Source organism: Eufriesea mexicana, unplaced genomic scaffold (assembly GCF_001483705.2).
Source record: "Eufriesea mexicana isolate 0111107269 unplaced genomic scaffold, ASM148370v2 scaffold3661, whole genome shotgun sequence".
Classification (NCBI taxonomy): Eukaryota; Metazoa; Arthropoda; class Insecta; order Hymenoptera; family Apidae; genus Eufriesea; species Eufriesea mexicana.
Window position 1 is genome coordinate 275,015 of NW_016911664.1, and position 17,155 is coordinate 292,169.

At 46.7% G+C, this 17,155-nt stretch overlaps 1 protein-coding gene across 1 annotated transcript in view; it reads left to right on the forward strand.

Annotated features, from left to right (window-relative positions):
- The first annotated feature begins 9,555 nt into the window (after window positions 1-9,555).
- Window positions 9,556-17,155, forward strand: part of LOC108551046 (LON peptidase N-terminal domain and RING finger protein 3) — a 77,154-nt gene continuing 69,554 nt past the window's right edge. Inside the window, exon 1 of the mRNA XM_017905045.1 lies at window positions 9,556-10,761. Within this exon, the coding sequence (XP_017760534.1) occupies window positions 10,191-10,761 (571 nt within the window). The 5' untranslated portion in view covers window positions 9,556-10,190. The remainder of the gene's footprint in view (window positions 10,762-17,155) is intronic.

Sequence of the window (17,155 nt, forward strand, 5' to 3'; positions counted from 1 at the left end):
TATTTTCGTAGCGGGACGCGATAAAGTGCCCGCTGCAGAGCGTATCTCGGTTCGCGCTGAGATATAAGCCAATCTGTATAAACGGTAACCCGCGTATTATATAACGATGAATCAATTAACAGAGATAATTACAGCAGCATCGCGAGGCGTGGTATTTACGACATGGCTATTCGTCTCCGTTACGCGATATCGATCGCACGCTCGCGAACGATATCGAAAATTCTCGCGGCAAAATCCTCGTTGCCCCTCCGCGATTCCACGCGCGATCGTTTAATCGCCGTTTCGAGAAATCCTTGCGCGGGAAATAACGATACTCGCGCGGGCAAATGGCGACGGGGCGAACGCGATACAGGTTGGTGTCCGGGTCGACGAGAACTGATCCTCTTATGTAACCGTCTATTCGCGAAATCGTCATCCACGCGTGCCGCTGGTTATTTCGCTGCTCGATAATTCGCATCGTAGATAACGGTGAAAAGTTTCGCGCGGAATCCGCGTCGCTTCCGTTGTCACACCGTTTCCGTTGTGCACTCGGTGTGTTTCTCTGTTCCAATTACTATACTTTCGCGTTGGGTCCCATTGCATTATTTCTTACTCGGTGTTATTCGCGACTGAGACGAATAGATGGTACTTCGCGAATTTTTGTTTCACCCGGGCCGCGTGAATATTCGTTTATTTATTTGCGACCTCGTTACGCAATAGCGTAAGACGCTACGCGGCACTACGCTGCTGGTATCTGCCATTTCGAAGAATCATGCGAGCACGCTTTTCGCGATCGCGTTATGTTCCCCTGTGCTTTTCGCGGTTACCGATCGCTCTATTTTTACCCGCGATTTCGAGTTCGCGCAGCATTCTCGAAGATCGATATATCGCCACTCGGAATTGTAGAGACGCATAAGATCCTACGCAAATATCATCCGAGCGCAATTTATAATTAGACAAGCTGGCTGTTTCGTAAACAGACTCGCATCCTTGATAATTAATTACTTGGCGAGCGAAAGTTGCACACGTTTTTGGCCTCGAATCTCGCCATTTTTTCGCCTTTCTTGAGCTCGAGTCAATCGCCACTACCGAGGCCCGATTTCCCGCCCGATCTCGCAATTCCTTCGCAATACGCGTTACACTCGACCCAGTGTTTCCCGTTCGCGCTACCTTAGACGAGAGGAGCGAAGCTCAGCGAAACGCGCGTCTTCGACCGAAGCGTTTCGTCTACGTAACTATCGTTACGTCACAGCATCGAACCGCGTTAATTTTCACGTGAAACAAGCTTTTCTTGGAATTAAACGACTCGCGGCATGCTACGCGTCACGTATATCCACGTTGTTTATCGGTATTCGTAATATCCAGGCTCTATCGTTTATCGAATAAACGACGTTCAACGTGGGAACGTGTAACGACGTGACGCAGATAAGGAACATACGGTATACGTTGTAGACTTCAGGTCAAAAAGCACGGTGCACGCGTGTTCGGTAAAATAGCAATTTTAATTAAAAATAGAGAAAATGAGGAATTATAATACAATTATATCGCGAGACTGCCCAACGTCTGGTACTATGGTAAAAAATAAATATTCTTTTTTCCAAGTCAAAAATGAATAAACACCTGGTCCGTTGCAGCTTTCAACCGTTTAGATCGGTTCCAAACGTCGGTGACGCCTTAAGGCAAAAGCGTCGTTGTACAACGTTGTCAGTATATGTAATTCATCTACTTATTGTCCCGAGTGCATAGTCTTCGCTTCTACGTTTCCACGTATTCACTGTCCCGAGCTTCTGTCTCGTCGCCATTCCGCGATCTTCTTATTCCCCTACATTTATAGCTCGCTACGATACAATCGTTCCCACTCGTTCGCCACTTTACCGTTCCATTGCCCCGACGTTTCACCCTTCCGCGTTTCCCTGTCTCACCGATTCGCATTTCGGACACCTCGTTCCCTCCCACTGCTCCGTCCTTCCATTCTACGCCTCCTAATTCATCCAGCCGCCTCTACCATTCGTCTTTTACCTTACCACCGCTTTCACCCTATGGGTCCCCTACTTTACTTTACCGGCGAGTGGACACTTGCTACCAAAAGCTAACCAGCCTCGAAAATATCGAGCATTCCTCGGCGAGCTGTAACGGCGTGGCGTGTTCAGCCGAGAAATCCGCAGGAAACTTTTGACACGATCTATGGCGACGCAATTATGTAAGGTGCGAATTCTATCTGAAATATATTACATAAGCTGCGCGCTGATTGTGGCGCGCACCGGCGATCGGTGCTCCCAGCAAAACGAATTGTTTACCGCGCCGAGAATAAAACTCCGCTGCGCCGTTGACTCGAGACTATCGAAAGCTCGCGTACTCGTGCGACGACGCTGCGCTCGATCTCGTGCCGCCTTGTTAATTCACGCTCATTCATTACATAAAGCCTCGGACGGTGTTTACCGTTCTTATTTTTAAGCGTCGACGTGAGACGCGATCGCCGATGCCCTCTCCCGGCCGCGTCCAGTCGTCTGCGCTTTTCCTCGTGCATGCGCTTTGACAGACAGACACACAACCATACGTCATGCGATGATAGATAGCGTTATGTAGTCGTTGAACTTGCCGCGTCATTAGGATTTCTCGACGTGGAATCGTCGTTGCATCCTCGACAACGATCGCTCGCCAAACGGATCTTTTCCGCCAGCGAATCTGGATCAACGTGGCGCTAGTGTCGCCACGCTCGATGGAGGAACAACGTCCAGAGGTTGTACTAATTTTTGGCAGAATTTTGCTAGAGTTTTCTGGAGCGTTTCGAAGCGTATTTTTCACGCGACAATAATAGTCGGCGTCGATGCGAAAAACATCGTCTATAGAAACGGAACTGATTATACGGTAATTGGGAAGCTTCCAACGTTAACCGCTATTATGAAACTTAACGCTGATAAAGGAACGTCATTGTAGAATTGAAATGGACGTCGCACGCGTGTTAAGTTAAAACTCGGATTGTAGATGTTGTTAGGCGAAATGAGGATTTCGAACGGAATCGAGAATATGTAATGAGGCAAGCGAGTGATACATAGCGAAGGAAGTTTGCGGGTAAAAGAGGCCGAGCCTTCCCTGAGTAGGTAGATAACAAAAACCTCGCGTTAGATAATCGATGTAGACCTCGCGGCTATGCGAAATTAACCTGAAAATCGGTAGCGGACGGCCGAGTGTCGGCCGATTAATGGCCGAACGAGTCGCCGTCTACGAGAATTACGCAAAATCGATGGGTCAGATCGCAACGTCGCGTCGTTGGTACGACGGTCGTCGGGTCTGGCGTATCTGGCTGGCCAGCGATTTTACAGCGGATGGCTTGCCATGCCTCGTCTAATAAGGTCCCTTCGCGATAGATCGGTCGACGGAGGAGACTTTATGTAACGGCTCCAAACATAGCCGTCCAGCGAGGCGGTTCTAGCAACATTTTTGCCAAGTGTCGCAATCTCGTCTCTCCGAAAGTCTCTCCGCTGGACCGACACTCTCTCATCCACCGCGAAACGTCCACGAATCTGGTTAACTCGGCAAGGCAGTTCCATAAATCGCGAGCGGATCAACGGGTGCGCGCACGTAAGGCACAGTTGCGAAATTCCCGATGGGTCGCGAAACGACGTCAGCCCGAGAGTTTCGCGCGCTGTTATGTCAGAGGGGTCGATCGGTCGACCAGCGTCGGAAAAACCGGGGGAAATGTTCGCTCCGGGGAGCAGCCGCTAATTAAACAAATATCGATACCTCGATCGATTCGCGCTATTTCTGCGCGTTCGCGATTAAAGCTCGAGAGAAAGGAGGCGCGATGGACGGCTCGGTGCATTGTGGCCAAGTAGGCGGACAGAGAGGGGGAATTTAATGGGTACAGCGGTTAAGCTTTTTAGCGGGGAATAATTAGACGCTTTGAAGAGGAACTGAGCCTCTCCGTGTTCCACTTTTTTCCTTTTCTGCAATTTTTTAATTATCGCGATTATTTTAAGAGCTCCAATTCAGACGGTTTTCGAAATTTCGTTCTTAATTCGGGTAATTGTTATCGTCGCCGATTTCGCCTTTTTTCGTCCACTCGTTCCGATTGCTTTTACAAGTACGGGTGATCGCTAAGTCGATCACGATCGGGAAGTAAACATCCGGTAATAAAATTAACTGCAACTTCGACCGTATAAACTTTCTCGGATAATAAAATCGCTTCGATAACGTTTCCCCAAGCGAGATTAATTTAATCGAAGCAGCGTGGATAACGTGCGATGCGCGAACGAGACGAAAATATTTTTCGAAAAACGAGTGTCCTTCGTATCGTTACGGATGTTGATATGCCGAAGCGTAGAGGCGGGAACGGAGATTCGCGATTCGAGATTTCGATCTAAAGAGGTCGTACGATTTCGGAAATTATATCGAAAAGTCGAAATCCTGTTCTGCCACCATCTCCGATACGACTGGCGATAACTTCCCTTCCGTCTGACAAAAGAATCGCGACAAAATCTTCAAAATCTCCTTGCATCACGCCCGTTACGTAATTGCGAGTCTCAAAAAATTTCGATTAATTTTTTCAATAGATCTATCGCGAAATCTTTTAACCTCGCTGAACCTCGCTGACCAATCGTGTACAAAATTTCAGAACTCTGTCGAAACCGTCGAAACTCTACGAAATATCTACGCATTCGTAATTTCGGAGTCCATCTTGTATCTTCAGCTTTGCTCGAAGATTTTTGCTTAGCGAAAATCTCGCGGAAACTATCGAGTTGGAATATTTTCCGCGTTTCCAACGAAATTCCGATGTCATAAGGCGATCATGGTGCACGGGAGCTCGCAGGCAGCAGCGTAGATGGCGTGACGTAATGGCGGATTCTCGGGTCGCGTGGCCAGGTTCAAACACGGACTAGGATTTCTGGCTACGATGTCCGTGTACATGGCCGTCGCATGGCGCATAATTAAATTCGTCGTCCTTCTAGAACATCGGCGAAAGAAACGGCCACGCTGCGGCTCCGCTACGTGTGTGCGGGTGTCTGCTGTGCGTAAACCATTTACGTAACGCCAAGATACGCCGTATTTCGATGATTAACAATTTGTTTTGCGATCGGTAAAGGTGACTCTTTATACGACACAAATACCTTACGTAAGCCGGCAGATAAATGCGTATATGCAAGCGGAGATTAAGTATTCGGTTTTTCGAATTTCTTCGTCGCCGTTCAGCTCCCCGATACCGATTTCTGCGCGATCGAGTGGAAATGTAGCGAGCCTCCCGCTGCTCGTTTACGGTTTCGTAAGCGTACCCTCGTTTGTCGAGTCATCGCGGAGAGTTACGTGCAACGACGAAGTCAATGGCAATTTCGATAGGGAATTCTCGCGTTTAACTCTGTAATCGTATTTCATCGATCAGCGAACTGGACTAAGTTCAAATTTAGATTACACCGTATCGAAACAACCGATAGAGAAATAACGTCGGTGGTGAGAATAGCTGACACCGAATAAAATATAATACGACGAGTAAATGCAATTTTATTCGATTTCATTTGGCAACAAAGGAAGTCGATAATTGTTCCATATTCGTTGATATCGTTCTATTTATTATCGGGATGATTGTTGGTAGCGCAATTTTTCGTACGATTAGGATTCTTCGATCGTACACTTCACGCGCGATTACGTCGCGATCGATTGCACTACGTTTCGCGTTAATCCGCAAACGCGACGAAAGTGGTCGCTGACGCATCCGCGTGTCGGGGAAAAATGGCATGGCGCGAGGAAATGGAGTCAATTAGGGTTACCGAGCCACGGTTGTGAATTTTTACGACAGAAAATTGAGGGTTTCTCCGTTCTGGCGCGTTCGTGTCGCAGTGTTTACGACCGTAGGAAAAGTGGGTAACGTAGGAGACCGGGATTCATTAAGCGCAATTGTGCCGCTGAATTGCAAACAGAGGTAGAAGGTTAGGGCTCGTCTCGTTGAAATTACGCTTTTTACGAGCTAACGAAGAAGACGCCGCCATAATCTACATTTGAATCGGGCTCGATAAAATCTACGCGTTTTACCGCGTTAGACTAACGCGTCCGTAAATCCATCTAATGAAAAATCGAAATTGAAAATTTTTATCTTCAACGTTTATCGACTTTTCGTCGAAGCGATGATCACGGTGACTGAATAACACCTCGGATAGCGTCGTCTTCGTTGTTATTCGTTTGCAGACGGATCATAAGGTGCGAAATTCCATGATAAATCGCGCAATTGCACCGCGAAACATTCGCGAGACGATCGGGATGTATCTTCGTATAGATAAAGATCATCGATCATCGAATCATTCGTCCCACAATTTTCTCGGAAATCCCTATTAACGCCTTGACTGCCACTCACTTTTAAATAATACGCTCAAAGTGTCACGATCAAATTTCCATTATTCTTAGGATGCAACCATGAATTACCAAACAATATGACAAAGAAAAAAAGAAAAAATGCTGCAAGTTATTAATGTTTTCTATTCAAAGTCCTCTATTTATTTACGTTCTTCAAGAATTGACTAGAATAAGACAAATATAAGTTTCAAAAATTAGTATCGCCTAGATAGACACTAGTCACTAGATACTAGACTAGATAGTCACTAGACACTAGTGACAAACGTGCAGTCAACGTGTTCACAGCAAATTATTGTATCAATGTTGTTCAAATTTTCAAAAAATGGTTAAAATAAATCAAATAGAAATTAGAAAATCAGAATCGTGAGATACTGGTGATCACAATGGCTTCACTGAGGACCCAAACGTCGATGATGGGTGACCACCATGACAGTGAACGTGTTAATGCAGTCCGAAATCGTGTAGCAGATCGAATCTCGCGGTGATTTACACGAACGCGACGCAAAAGTTTATCGTTCGCATCAGACGATTATCGATATTTATTTACCGGCCAGTCCCGGCGGTTTCAACGTCATTTTTCAACGAATCTCGAAACCGACGAAAACAACGTTACGTAATTTGGCAACAAACGCATCGGTGACAGATATCGTTTTACTTGGACGCGGTCAGTCGCTTTTGTTTCAGCCGGACGAAGCACCAGGCTGAACAATCGCCGATAAATAATGGAATTCAAAGCTGATCTCCGATCGTTGGCAGCGGAGTACGTGGAAGCGTACGATGAACCGCGGCTGGTAAGGAAAACGCGAAGCGAACGAAACGAACTACCCACGCGGAAAAGCATCGAGAAAATTCATTTCCACGCGACGCACGGACCGCGTGAAACGCGCAGAAATTAACAAAGAGATTGATCACGCAACGGATTGGTACGCGTGCGCGATTTATCGTATAACAAGCGAGACACTCGCGTATTACGCGCAATTACGCCGGGATTCCGCATAAATATCTGCATACTTCTGTCGCGGCGAGAATCTTAATACAGGCGACTAATTCTCCACCGTAGAAATTTTATAGGTTAAACCGACCTTCGTTATTTTCGCGTTATTACGGGCAAGAGAAGAATGGTTGAAATAGGATCGTGCTCCAGAAATAAGAATATCAACCGTGCATGACTGGCAAATTAATTTTGTTGCTTAATACAGTCGATGAGTTATGGTTTACTCAGATATCTCAGAATGGAAACATCTATACGTGCTTTCTTTACGGTAGCTTGAAAGGAAGTGACTTCCACCGTTAGATTTTTATTTGAATAGCCGAAAAATGCCAGATGTCGCTACAAGCGTCTAGCAACGCGACGCGGGAGATTAGAACGCTACGACAAATTTCTATATCGCGAAATTTATCATCCACCACGGTGTCCGGTGAAATATTTTTACATTTCGGCGTTCTCTCTGCGCATATTTAACATACATCCACGATACTCGAGTTACAGTGTAAAATTATTTTATAGAGCAAGATGCAACTCCGATAATCGAATAAGTTCTATTCACAAATGCTCCGACCATAAATACAGTTAATACCAATGAAAATCGTGGACACGTGTATGACAGTCACGGAAAGGTATTTCCACGCACGATTTGGCAAAATAACATACGCCGATCAACGTCTCTGTTCCATCACCGGGATCGATCGATCTTTTCGATTCGCGCGAAAAAGCACGTTCGCGTTCTGGGAAATTTATCACGCGCTTGAACTCGGGCGATCGATAGGCGAGGAGACGGGAAAAGCGAGAGAAAGCGAGAAAAGGAAAAGGAGGATGCGTGAACGATGTTTGGATGCATCGTGGGCGAATACGCGGAGCTGGCTGGTGTGGGCCGTGTGGGACACGCGCGCGGACCGGGCGGTCTCGAGTGCATCGGTTTCATGGCGCAAACGTGGCCAGAGGCGCGCACGGGCGCTGATGGGAGAGAGAAAGAAAGAGAGCGGTGCGTTTATAGCGCGTCTGCGTAGTCAGCGGTCGGCTGGCCGGTGCACACCGACTCACGCACGATACACACCGAGGGGAGCAGCGCACGCAGGTCTGGTCTCGGTGCCGGGTAAAGCGGAATACCACGACGTAGACCAAGTAACGTTACTGCTCATGCTCAGTAAGATTCCTAGAGCCCGGAGAGCCGAGGCTCGCCCGTGGAATAATTGATCCAATCGAAACTCGCCTCGCTCCCGCCACGTTTTGTGCACTGACGCGACGCTCTATGTAAGCTCGCCGCGGTCGCGCATCCCGCTGCCTCGTCCGCGACGCGTACCGCGACTTTGCCACGACCCAGAGCTTCTCGTGTGCTCCTCTCTGTGCCGCGTTCCTCCGCACCCACCGTGCCACCCTTCGCCGTTTCCTCCACGCAACGCTCTCCGTGATCGAGACACCAAGATAACGGACGAGAGACAACAAGTGTCCTGGTTAAACGCTCCTCCGCCCCTGCCCCGTGGTCACCCTTGCCACGACCCACGACCCGTTTCACCGTGTAATCCCGTCGGGAAGGTTACGCGTCGCGGTTGCACGAGATTTTGGATTCGTCGAAGCGCGCGGGGGTAGCTCTCGGGACAGGACGCGCGGACAGCAGACGCCGCTCGATACGCTCGAGTACCACGAAGACGCGCTCCGGAGGAGCCTGTTGATACTCGGCGACTATGTGGACCGCGAGATGAACGAGACTCGGACAACGCGTCGCGATAAGAGCACCGTGCGAGAGAGATTCTTCGATCGCTGTGTTTACACGGATGATCGCGCGCAGGATATTCGCCCCCGGAGAGAGGAGACAGAGGAGCCGAGATAAAACGGGAAAAGGGAGAAATTCGTGGAACATGGACGCTCGGTTTAGTGGAAGGTGGAACTGTTAGTTTAAAAGAGCAGCAGCACACGTCCCGATAAGGTTAAGAAGAGGCTAGAAGCAGAAGCAGCAGCAGGGGTTAAGCCGAAGGGATCAAGGGGGATCTTCGTGGTGGCAGGATGATGCCTGAGCTGCGTAGTGGGGGGTGTGGCTCGACACCGACGCGAACGCCTACGTAGAACGTAGACCCGTGATACAGCTCGGTCCGCGTGTGCTATCACGAAACAGTTGGTGAGGTAGAGGCAGCGAAGAGTCGAAGGTGTGTGTACCGCGGCGCGGCGCTGTCGTCGCCGCTTGGCTTGCCACCACGGTTGCACCGACGCCGTCGCCGCCGCCACCACCGCACCACCGCTGCCGGCCACCCCTCTTGCTGCTTGCCCGGTTGGTTTACGTTTCTGACAGTGGCTCGAGCGAGCGGTGACAGCCAAGCCAGCAGTCGTCAGTGCGCCGTCGTGCTGTGCGTAGCGTCTCTGCGTGCTGTGCGCCGTGAATACTCTTACCGCGTGGCCGGCCAGCCAGCCAGCCAGCTGTCAAACGCGCCACCGACCGACCGATCCACTTATCGAACGGGCCAGCGCTTCCTAGAGCGTCGATACGACTGTCGAGATAAACATTCGGCTCGTCCCGAGAATTTCCCTCCGTCGAGTGTTTCCTCCCGTTACACCGGCTCGTGTTTTCCGGGCAACCGATCGATACGATCGTCGTTTTTGTTTTTCAAAACAGAGACTCACGGAGAAGAGGAAGAGCAACTAGGAAGGATTGCTACGATCTCTCGAAGTGGCTCGATGAAGTAAGATGCGCATTGTTGCGAAACTTGCCCTCTGCGAGTTATCGACCAGCGGATCGCGCCGTGCAGTTTACCCCGCGATCCACGCGTGCACGTAATTCCCCGGGCACAGCGGACGCGCGTCGTTTCCCCGAAACAACGAGACCGATCTCGAACGAGGAAAGTTGTTAGTTTTTCGACATTCATCGGCGACCACGAATATGACCGAGTTGGCAAAAGAAGCTTTCGCCTCGCGCAACTATCGTCTAGCGGTGGAGATGTACGAGCGTAGCTTGAAACAGCAAGCTCCGAGCTTCGAGGTGCTCGTCGGCTACGGGGATTCCCTGGCCAAGTGTGGTCGGATCAGGGAGTCCATCGGTGTTTACTCGAGGTGTTTGGCGGTGGGCTCCGTGCCACCGGAGAGATTGAAGCACCTGGCGAACGCGTTGTTGGACGAATTGTCCGGTGCAGCCACCACGGCCACCGGCTTCAGGAGGAAGATCGAGACGTCGTTCGCGTGTTCTCTCTGCGAGGGAACCCTTTGCCAACCGGTGACCACGAACTGCGGCCATACGTACTGCAAGAACTGCGTGGAGCCGGGCAAAAGCTGTCGCGTGTGCGGGCAAAAGATCGTCGCTGTGAGTGAGACGAATGTGCTGGTGCAGAGACTGGTGGAAAAGTGGTGGCCACGCGAAGCAGAGGCCAGCAGGGCGAGACACGAGGGTGACATTCTGATGAAGGAGGGCCACCTGGGTCAAGCCCTCGAGAGGTACAACCTCGCGGTGCATCTCGGTGAGTGACAGCTTTTAGCTTCTTCCTTCTTTGCCTTTCGTTGCTTTGAAAATTCCTCCAATTACCACGCGCCTTCTTTCTACGCTTATCCGCGGTACTTTGCGGATGATTCAAATTATTCCAGGAATCCAATATCGACATTTCGTATATTATAAGAAATTCCGACACCTTCCTTTATAGGTCTTTTATAGGCATTTCTGACATTATCCAACGCTGTCAAAATTTTCTTCCTATTCGATTTTACATATCGCGTATATTATAAGAAATTCCGACACCTTCCTTTACAGGTCTTTTATAGGCATTTCTGACATTATCCAACGCTGTCAAAATTTTCTTCCTATTCGATTTTGGGGTTAAGTACGTACGCGTTTGCTCTTTCGTTGTCGAATTAGTTACATGCTTGGTTTCTTACAGATATTTGTTCCTTATCAGATAAATTGTTCCTTTTTCGATCCTGTCCTGCCAAAACGCGCGGTGTTCCTTTAAATTCGACCTGACCGATAAATTTCGCGGCTCTCCACCGGTTTCGAAGACGCGTAGATCAGTTCTGTTTATCGAGTTCGTAGAAACTTTCTCGAGATAATAACCGTGAAACCGGTATTTATACGACGGCTTATTTTTACCCCAATGTAAACGTGAATTTTTTCGCGTTACCGAACGGAAACTAGCGTATGCGCGAAATAAGCCAGTGGACGCGTCTCGATTTAGCCCCGCGCAGTCGGGGTCGGTTCGTCCTTTGTTTTCCTTTTTATGCAACACGCGAGTCGCAGAAACGCGCGATTTGCGTACGAGAAAAATTCGTCGGTGCTGCTGAATTCTCACCAGGGATTACAAAGTGGTTACATAAAGATCATTGCGAAACAGCGAATCCGGATAGCGTTACGAACCGCAGAAGATCGAATTAATTCGCACGTCCCGATTTCGAAGATAGCGCGACGCGATCGATGAAGGGAAGCAACGGAGACTCGAGATCGAGAGACGATCGCTGTCAACGAACTGCGATCGATCAGCGAAGGCTTCTTCAACGGTATTCCGTTCCAGCACGCGAATATTTACTACGTGCTCAATCTCTGGATAACGTTCGTCGCGTTGTCCGGAAAATATGTTTTCTTTTCTCCTCTTTGTCGGAGTTGCGTTTCGCGTTTTCGCAAACAACGCTGTAAATCATACGCGCTCGTCCTTACCCTCTTTGTTAGAAACTCCTCTGCTTAAACGACGCAGCGTGTCTTCTCTCTCTTCGTGAGTTAGCGTCGTTCGATTCCGTTCAACGAATTAATCTTTCTCTTTTTTCCAACTCTCTCGCCGTTCAATTTGCACGCTTTATTTGTCCAAGGAGTACTCGGGTAGTACGGCTGAGCACGAGTACCGTAGAGCCGGGAAAAATCGTAAACGGGGGATTTTAAAACGTTCGAGTATGCATCGAAGATGGTACTTATTGCCGGTTGTCGAGAACGATATTTTTAACTCTTTCTGCTCGAAATAGGCCGGTCTCGTATGGATCCGAGTGGATATCTAAAAATATGGCAATCAACGAATTTTTCGTATCGTTTAATTATGCAAGACGGATCATCTATTTTCACGCGATTATTCATTCTTTAACTCTTTGGCTTACAATCACGTGCGAGACTCGTGGTCAGGTTTTCGAGCCAAAACTGATTATCACGAGCCTGGCTCGTGGTACATCGAAGGCTCGGTAGTTCTGTTTACGTTTTGGGAGCATGGTGTTGAATCTTGAATCATAGAACAAGGGGGTTAAGTTAGATTCTTTCAGTCGTTAATGGCATGGTTGATTCAACGAAAGGTACGAGTAGACTGTTGGAGTAGACGTAAGAAATTTATGACGTGGCCTAAAAGGGTATGTAGTAGGAGAGTTTTTCCACTGTGGAAGAAGACCCAAAAATCCTGGATCAGTTGCCGAGAGAGAAGAGACACGTACCCCGTTGGACGTGCTCCTTCAAGTATTTCTAAAGTAAGGTCTTTAACCTCTGTTGGGGTACTGCGAATTTTATTTTGCCCACGCTTTAATTTTTACCTGCTCCTTCTAATTCAACCAGATCTTTCATGCTCTATCACTTACGACGAAATAACTTTTCATCGTTTCGCTGATAAAAATTAAATCGTATAATCGAAGATAATCGTGCGAAGGTGATCGAAGCAATTACACGGTAGTATAAAATTCCGCGCACGATGTTGAAAATTTGTGGAAAATATTTCTAAAATTAGTTTCCGTTGTTAGGAATGAAAATGCGAGGAAAGAAACGTTTGGACGCGGGATTAACGTGTTATTCGCGGCATGAATGCGATTCCTGTTCCTCCGTCTCGCATAGGTGGACTTTAATCGCTCCGGTTCGAGTCCTGGTTGACGACCTCGTTGCAGCACGAGCACAGACTCCTTTGTCCAGATTCCCAGACGTCCAAACGTCTCGTATACTCGTTTCTATTTTTTAATCCGTGACGCCATAATCAGACTCCACTTCGCCATAACCATAATCCACTCGGCTCGGAATGTTTTCGATGGTTTGCATCTTCCTTCCATCGTTTCTAAACGTCATAGTAAAAATATTCGTGGAATTTCATTGGACGCGTTACGTGGAAGTTTCTTGCATGAAAAATGAAATTTAGTTTAACCAAATATCGAATCTCGTTTGTTTAAGTGAATTTTGTTACGAGTTTAAAGAATTTTACGTAAGTTTGGTATTTATGTAAGTACGGTTCAGATCGCAGAGTCGAGAATAGACAGTCGTGGAAGTTAGTATAATTCTAACATTTCGTTCGCAGTTTATCGCGAAGAATATTAAACGAAAAACAATAACAGAGCCGCGAAACGTTGAAAGAGTTCCTTCAGCGGCATCCCCGAAACGTAAATACGGTCCTAAAATACATTTCTTACAAACATGTTCATTCGGTACTCGCAGCAAGGTATTCTCCTTCGGTTAGTTTTATTATTCTGAAAATAAATCAAGCCTGATACGTCCTTGCCACGTACGGTACAGTTGAATCATCGACTATGACAATAAATCCGCGACTTCTTGCTATGGACCAATTCTAAACAAATTTAAATACGAATCTCATTTGGATAACGCAAAGAACAAAGAAATTTGTTTATGTCTACCGTTGGGAACTTAGAAACTCATCGAAACGTTATTTTCTGAAGATTAAAGGATATTCGAAGGACAAGCCTAATCCTCACGATTCATTTATGGTCCATTTGTTCTCATAAGAATATTCGCATGGAAGATGTACTATAAATAAGGAGATTCTTTTATATCGTTCATGGAAACGCATCAAAATATTTGAAAAAATTCGAACAATATTTATGATAATTGCAATAGTATGAAAGGGAGAAAATTCCTAGTTTTCCTAATCCAGGAAACTATCCCTGACTACCCATTCGTGGTTCGTTTCTTCTCATAGAGATATCGGGTTGGACGATGCAACACAAAGGAAGAAATTCTTTTATATCGTCCATAGAAACTCGTCCAAATATTTCGAAGAATTCGAACGATATTCGGGAAAATTCCTAGTTTTCCTAATCGAGGAGGAAAATACTTTTTCCATGTATCCCTGGCCGATTCATCCCCACAAGGACATCCGATTTGACGATGTAATACACATGAAGAAATTCTGTTACATCTTCCATAGAAACTCAGCGAAGAATTACCAAGAATTCTCAAACGATATTCGGAAAAATTCGAAAAAATTCGAAAATTAAGGGAAAAAGAAATTCTCGGTCCTCCTGATGGACAATAATAACGCTCGCTATCCATCCATGGCCGATTTGTTCCCACAGGGATATCCGATTTTACGATGTAACACAAAGGAGGGAATTCTGTTACGTCGTCCATAGAAACTCACCCAAATATTTCTAAGAATCCAAACGATACTCAGGAAAATTCCTAGTTCTCCTAATCGACAAAATACTTTCCCTCTGCATCCCTGGCCAATTCGTCCCCAGAGAGATATCCGATTTGACAATGTAATACAAAGGAAGAAAGGATTCTTTTATATCGTCCATAGAAACTCAGCTAAACATTTCCAAGAATTCAAACGACATTCGGGAAAATTCGAAAATTGCGAAGAAAAGAAATTCTTCGTCCTCCTGATGGCCAATCGTAAAGCTCTCTACTCAGCCATGGCCGATTTCTGCCCACAGGTATTTCCGATTTGACAATATAACACAAAGGAAGAAATTCTTTCACATAGCTCATAGAAACTCAGCGAAACATTTTCAAAAATTGAAACGACATTCGGGAAAATTCGAAGATTAAAAGAAAAATATATTCTTGGCCCCCCTGATGGACAATCGTAACGCTCGCTAGCCAATCATGGCGGATTTGTTCCCAGAGGGATATTCGGTTGGACGAGAGCGCGGCGAGGAGACTCGGCGAGTTTGTGCCGCGAGATAAAGCGGCGGCTGCAGCCGGCAGGTAAAGCGATTCTCTCGGTCCCACTGGAAAGAATAACTGAATCGATCGCATTCCTTCTCCCTCTTCGGTGCACGCCGAGTGCACCGAACGGGCTCGCGCGTGGAAAGGGAGACGGCTGCGTTCGAATGCGAAGACGACGACGACGTCGGTAAGTTCACGGCCAGTCTGAGTCGGGGTTCTTATATAACGCGCTTCGGGAGAAAGAGAGGAAGAAAGGGAGAAGCGCAGAGGGACGGGCCGCGGGAGCGAGAAGGAGACCGCGAGGGAATGTCGGGAGTGCCGAGAGGCCAGATTATTCCGAACGCCGCGGCCCGTTCGGCGGGACACGGTGCATGTACCGCGGACACAAAGACTTTCTGCGCCGAATGCACCGGCTCGCCACGGAAAATCTAGCGCATCGCGTACGCGTTAATTCCGAGCGAACGCGGCACGTGCCGCGGGATCCTCTCTCGCACGTGAGATCATCCCGTTTCATCCGAATGATTGAAATTCTTTCCAGAGTAGATGCATACGCGCCTCTCTGTACCAGCTATGCTAGACTAATGCCACCGTGTGCTCTGCGTGTCGTATGCCATGGATACCGATATTTTTAGACCGCGATATCGAAGGAGGGGTGAAGTTAAACGTGGAGGTAATCTTGTTTTATTTTCCATCTACGCACCGCGTAAATACAGGAAACGCCTGCGTGCATAAACAAAAGACCTTTTAATATCTCCGCGATTTCTCCAATCTTTATTTTTCCCCGTGCAATCTCATTGCAGCTTTCGCAGTTCCACAGATACGACGATTAATTTAACCCTTTGCACTCGAGAGGCGCCTCTCAGTCGCCATTTAATCAGATTCTAAAGATGGATGTTAATTAATATATCAAATTTACAATTACCCAACGATGCGTGGAACATCGAAGTAAAATAATTCTACGTTTTAATTTGCATATAATTTCTTATTTACCGTTTGAAAAATATCCTCGACTTTATGGCAGAAAATCTTCGAATTACTGTTTTTCTGTGACGAAAAATTCCTCGAATGCAAAGGATTATTAGTATTAAGTATTTAGTATCGCCTAGATAGACACTAGGCACTAGTGATCACTATGGCCTCACTGAGGAGACAAACTTCGGTAAAAAATCATCGAGTGCAAAGGGTTAACACCGGAACTATCGATTTGAAACTCGTGCTTAAATATAGTATACGTAGCTAATGACAATCGAAGTCACATGACGGAAGTAATCAGACATGTATAATCACGTATCCATTCGAACGAAAGCGTATCGATCTCGTCGACAACGGTTGTACTTTTGCCATAAACGTGGAAATGAAAAGTCTGGGATCGATCATTCGAGTTTGACAGTTCTAACGTTCAGCTTTCGAAGAGCGAGAAATAGTTGCTCCATGTCGAATGAAAATCGTTCTTCGCGTCGTGAAATTTTATCATTGCAATTGTACTCTCGTTTCATTTTAAATTGCAAACAGAACACGTTGATAAAAGTTACGTCTATCGTGTCATTGCGTTTCCGTTTGCATTCGCTCCCGGATGAAACGAAATAGATAATACATAATGTTATGTAATGGTAATTATATAAGCTTTTTATTTGGCCAATTTTTCAATATATAAACTTTTATGTAACATTATCGCGCAACTCGCGATAAGAATTGCTATCTTTTCTCTGCCTCCGCGAGCTCTTTTTATTCAACCGATTATCAAACGTATTCGCGTAGTACTCCTGTTACCTCTCCAAAGTGATAATCAGCATTCCTAAAAAAAGTTACGTGACTCTTAGGTTCTTGAATAAATATAGGCGTGAATAAATTATCTCGGAGAAGTTGGAAATATCGGAATTTTCGGATAAAATTGGCGCGAAACGGATTACGAAGAAATTTATTTAAGGTGTACGATCTCGAGATCAACGAAGTCGATCGCAGGAATAAATAAGCAAGAATCATTTTTGCACGACACGAATTTTATC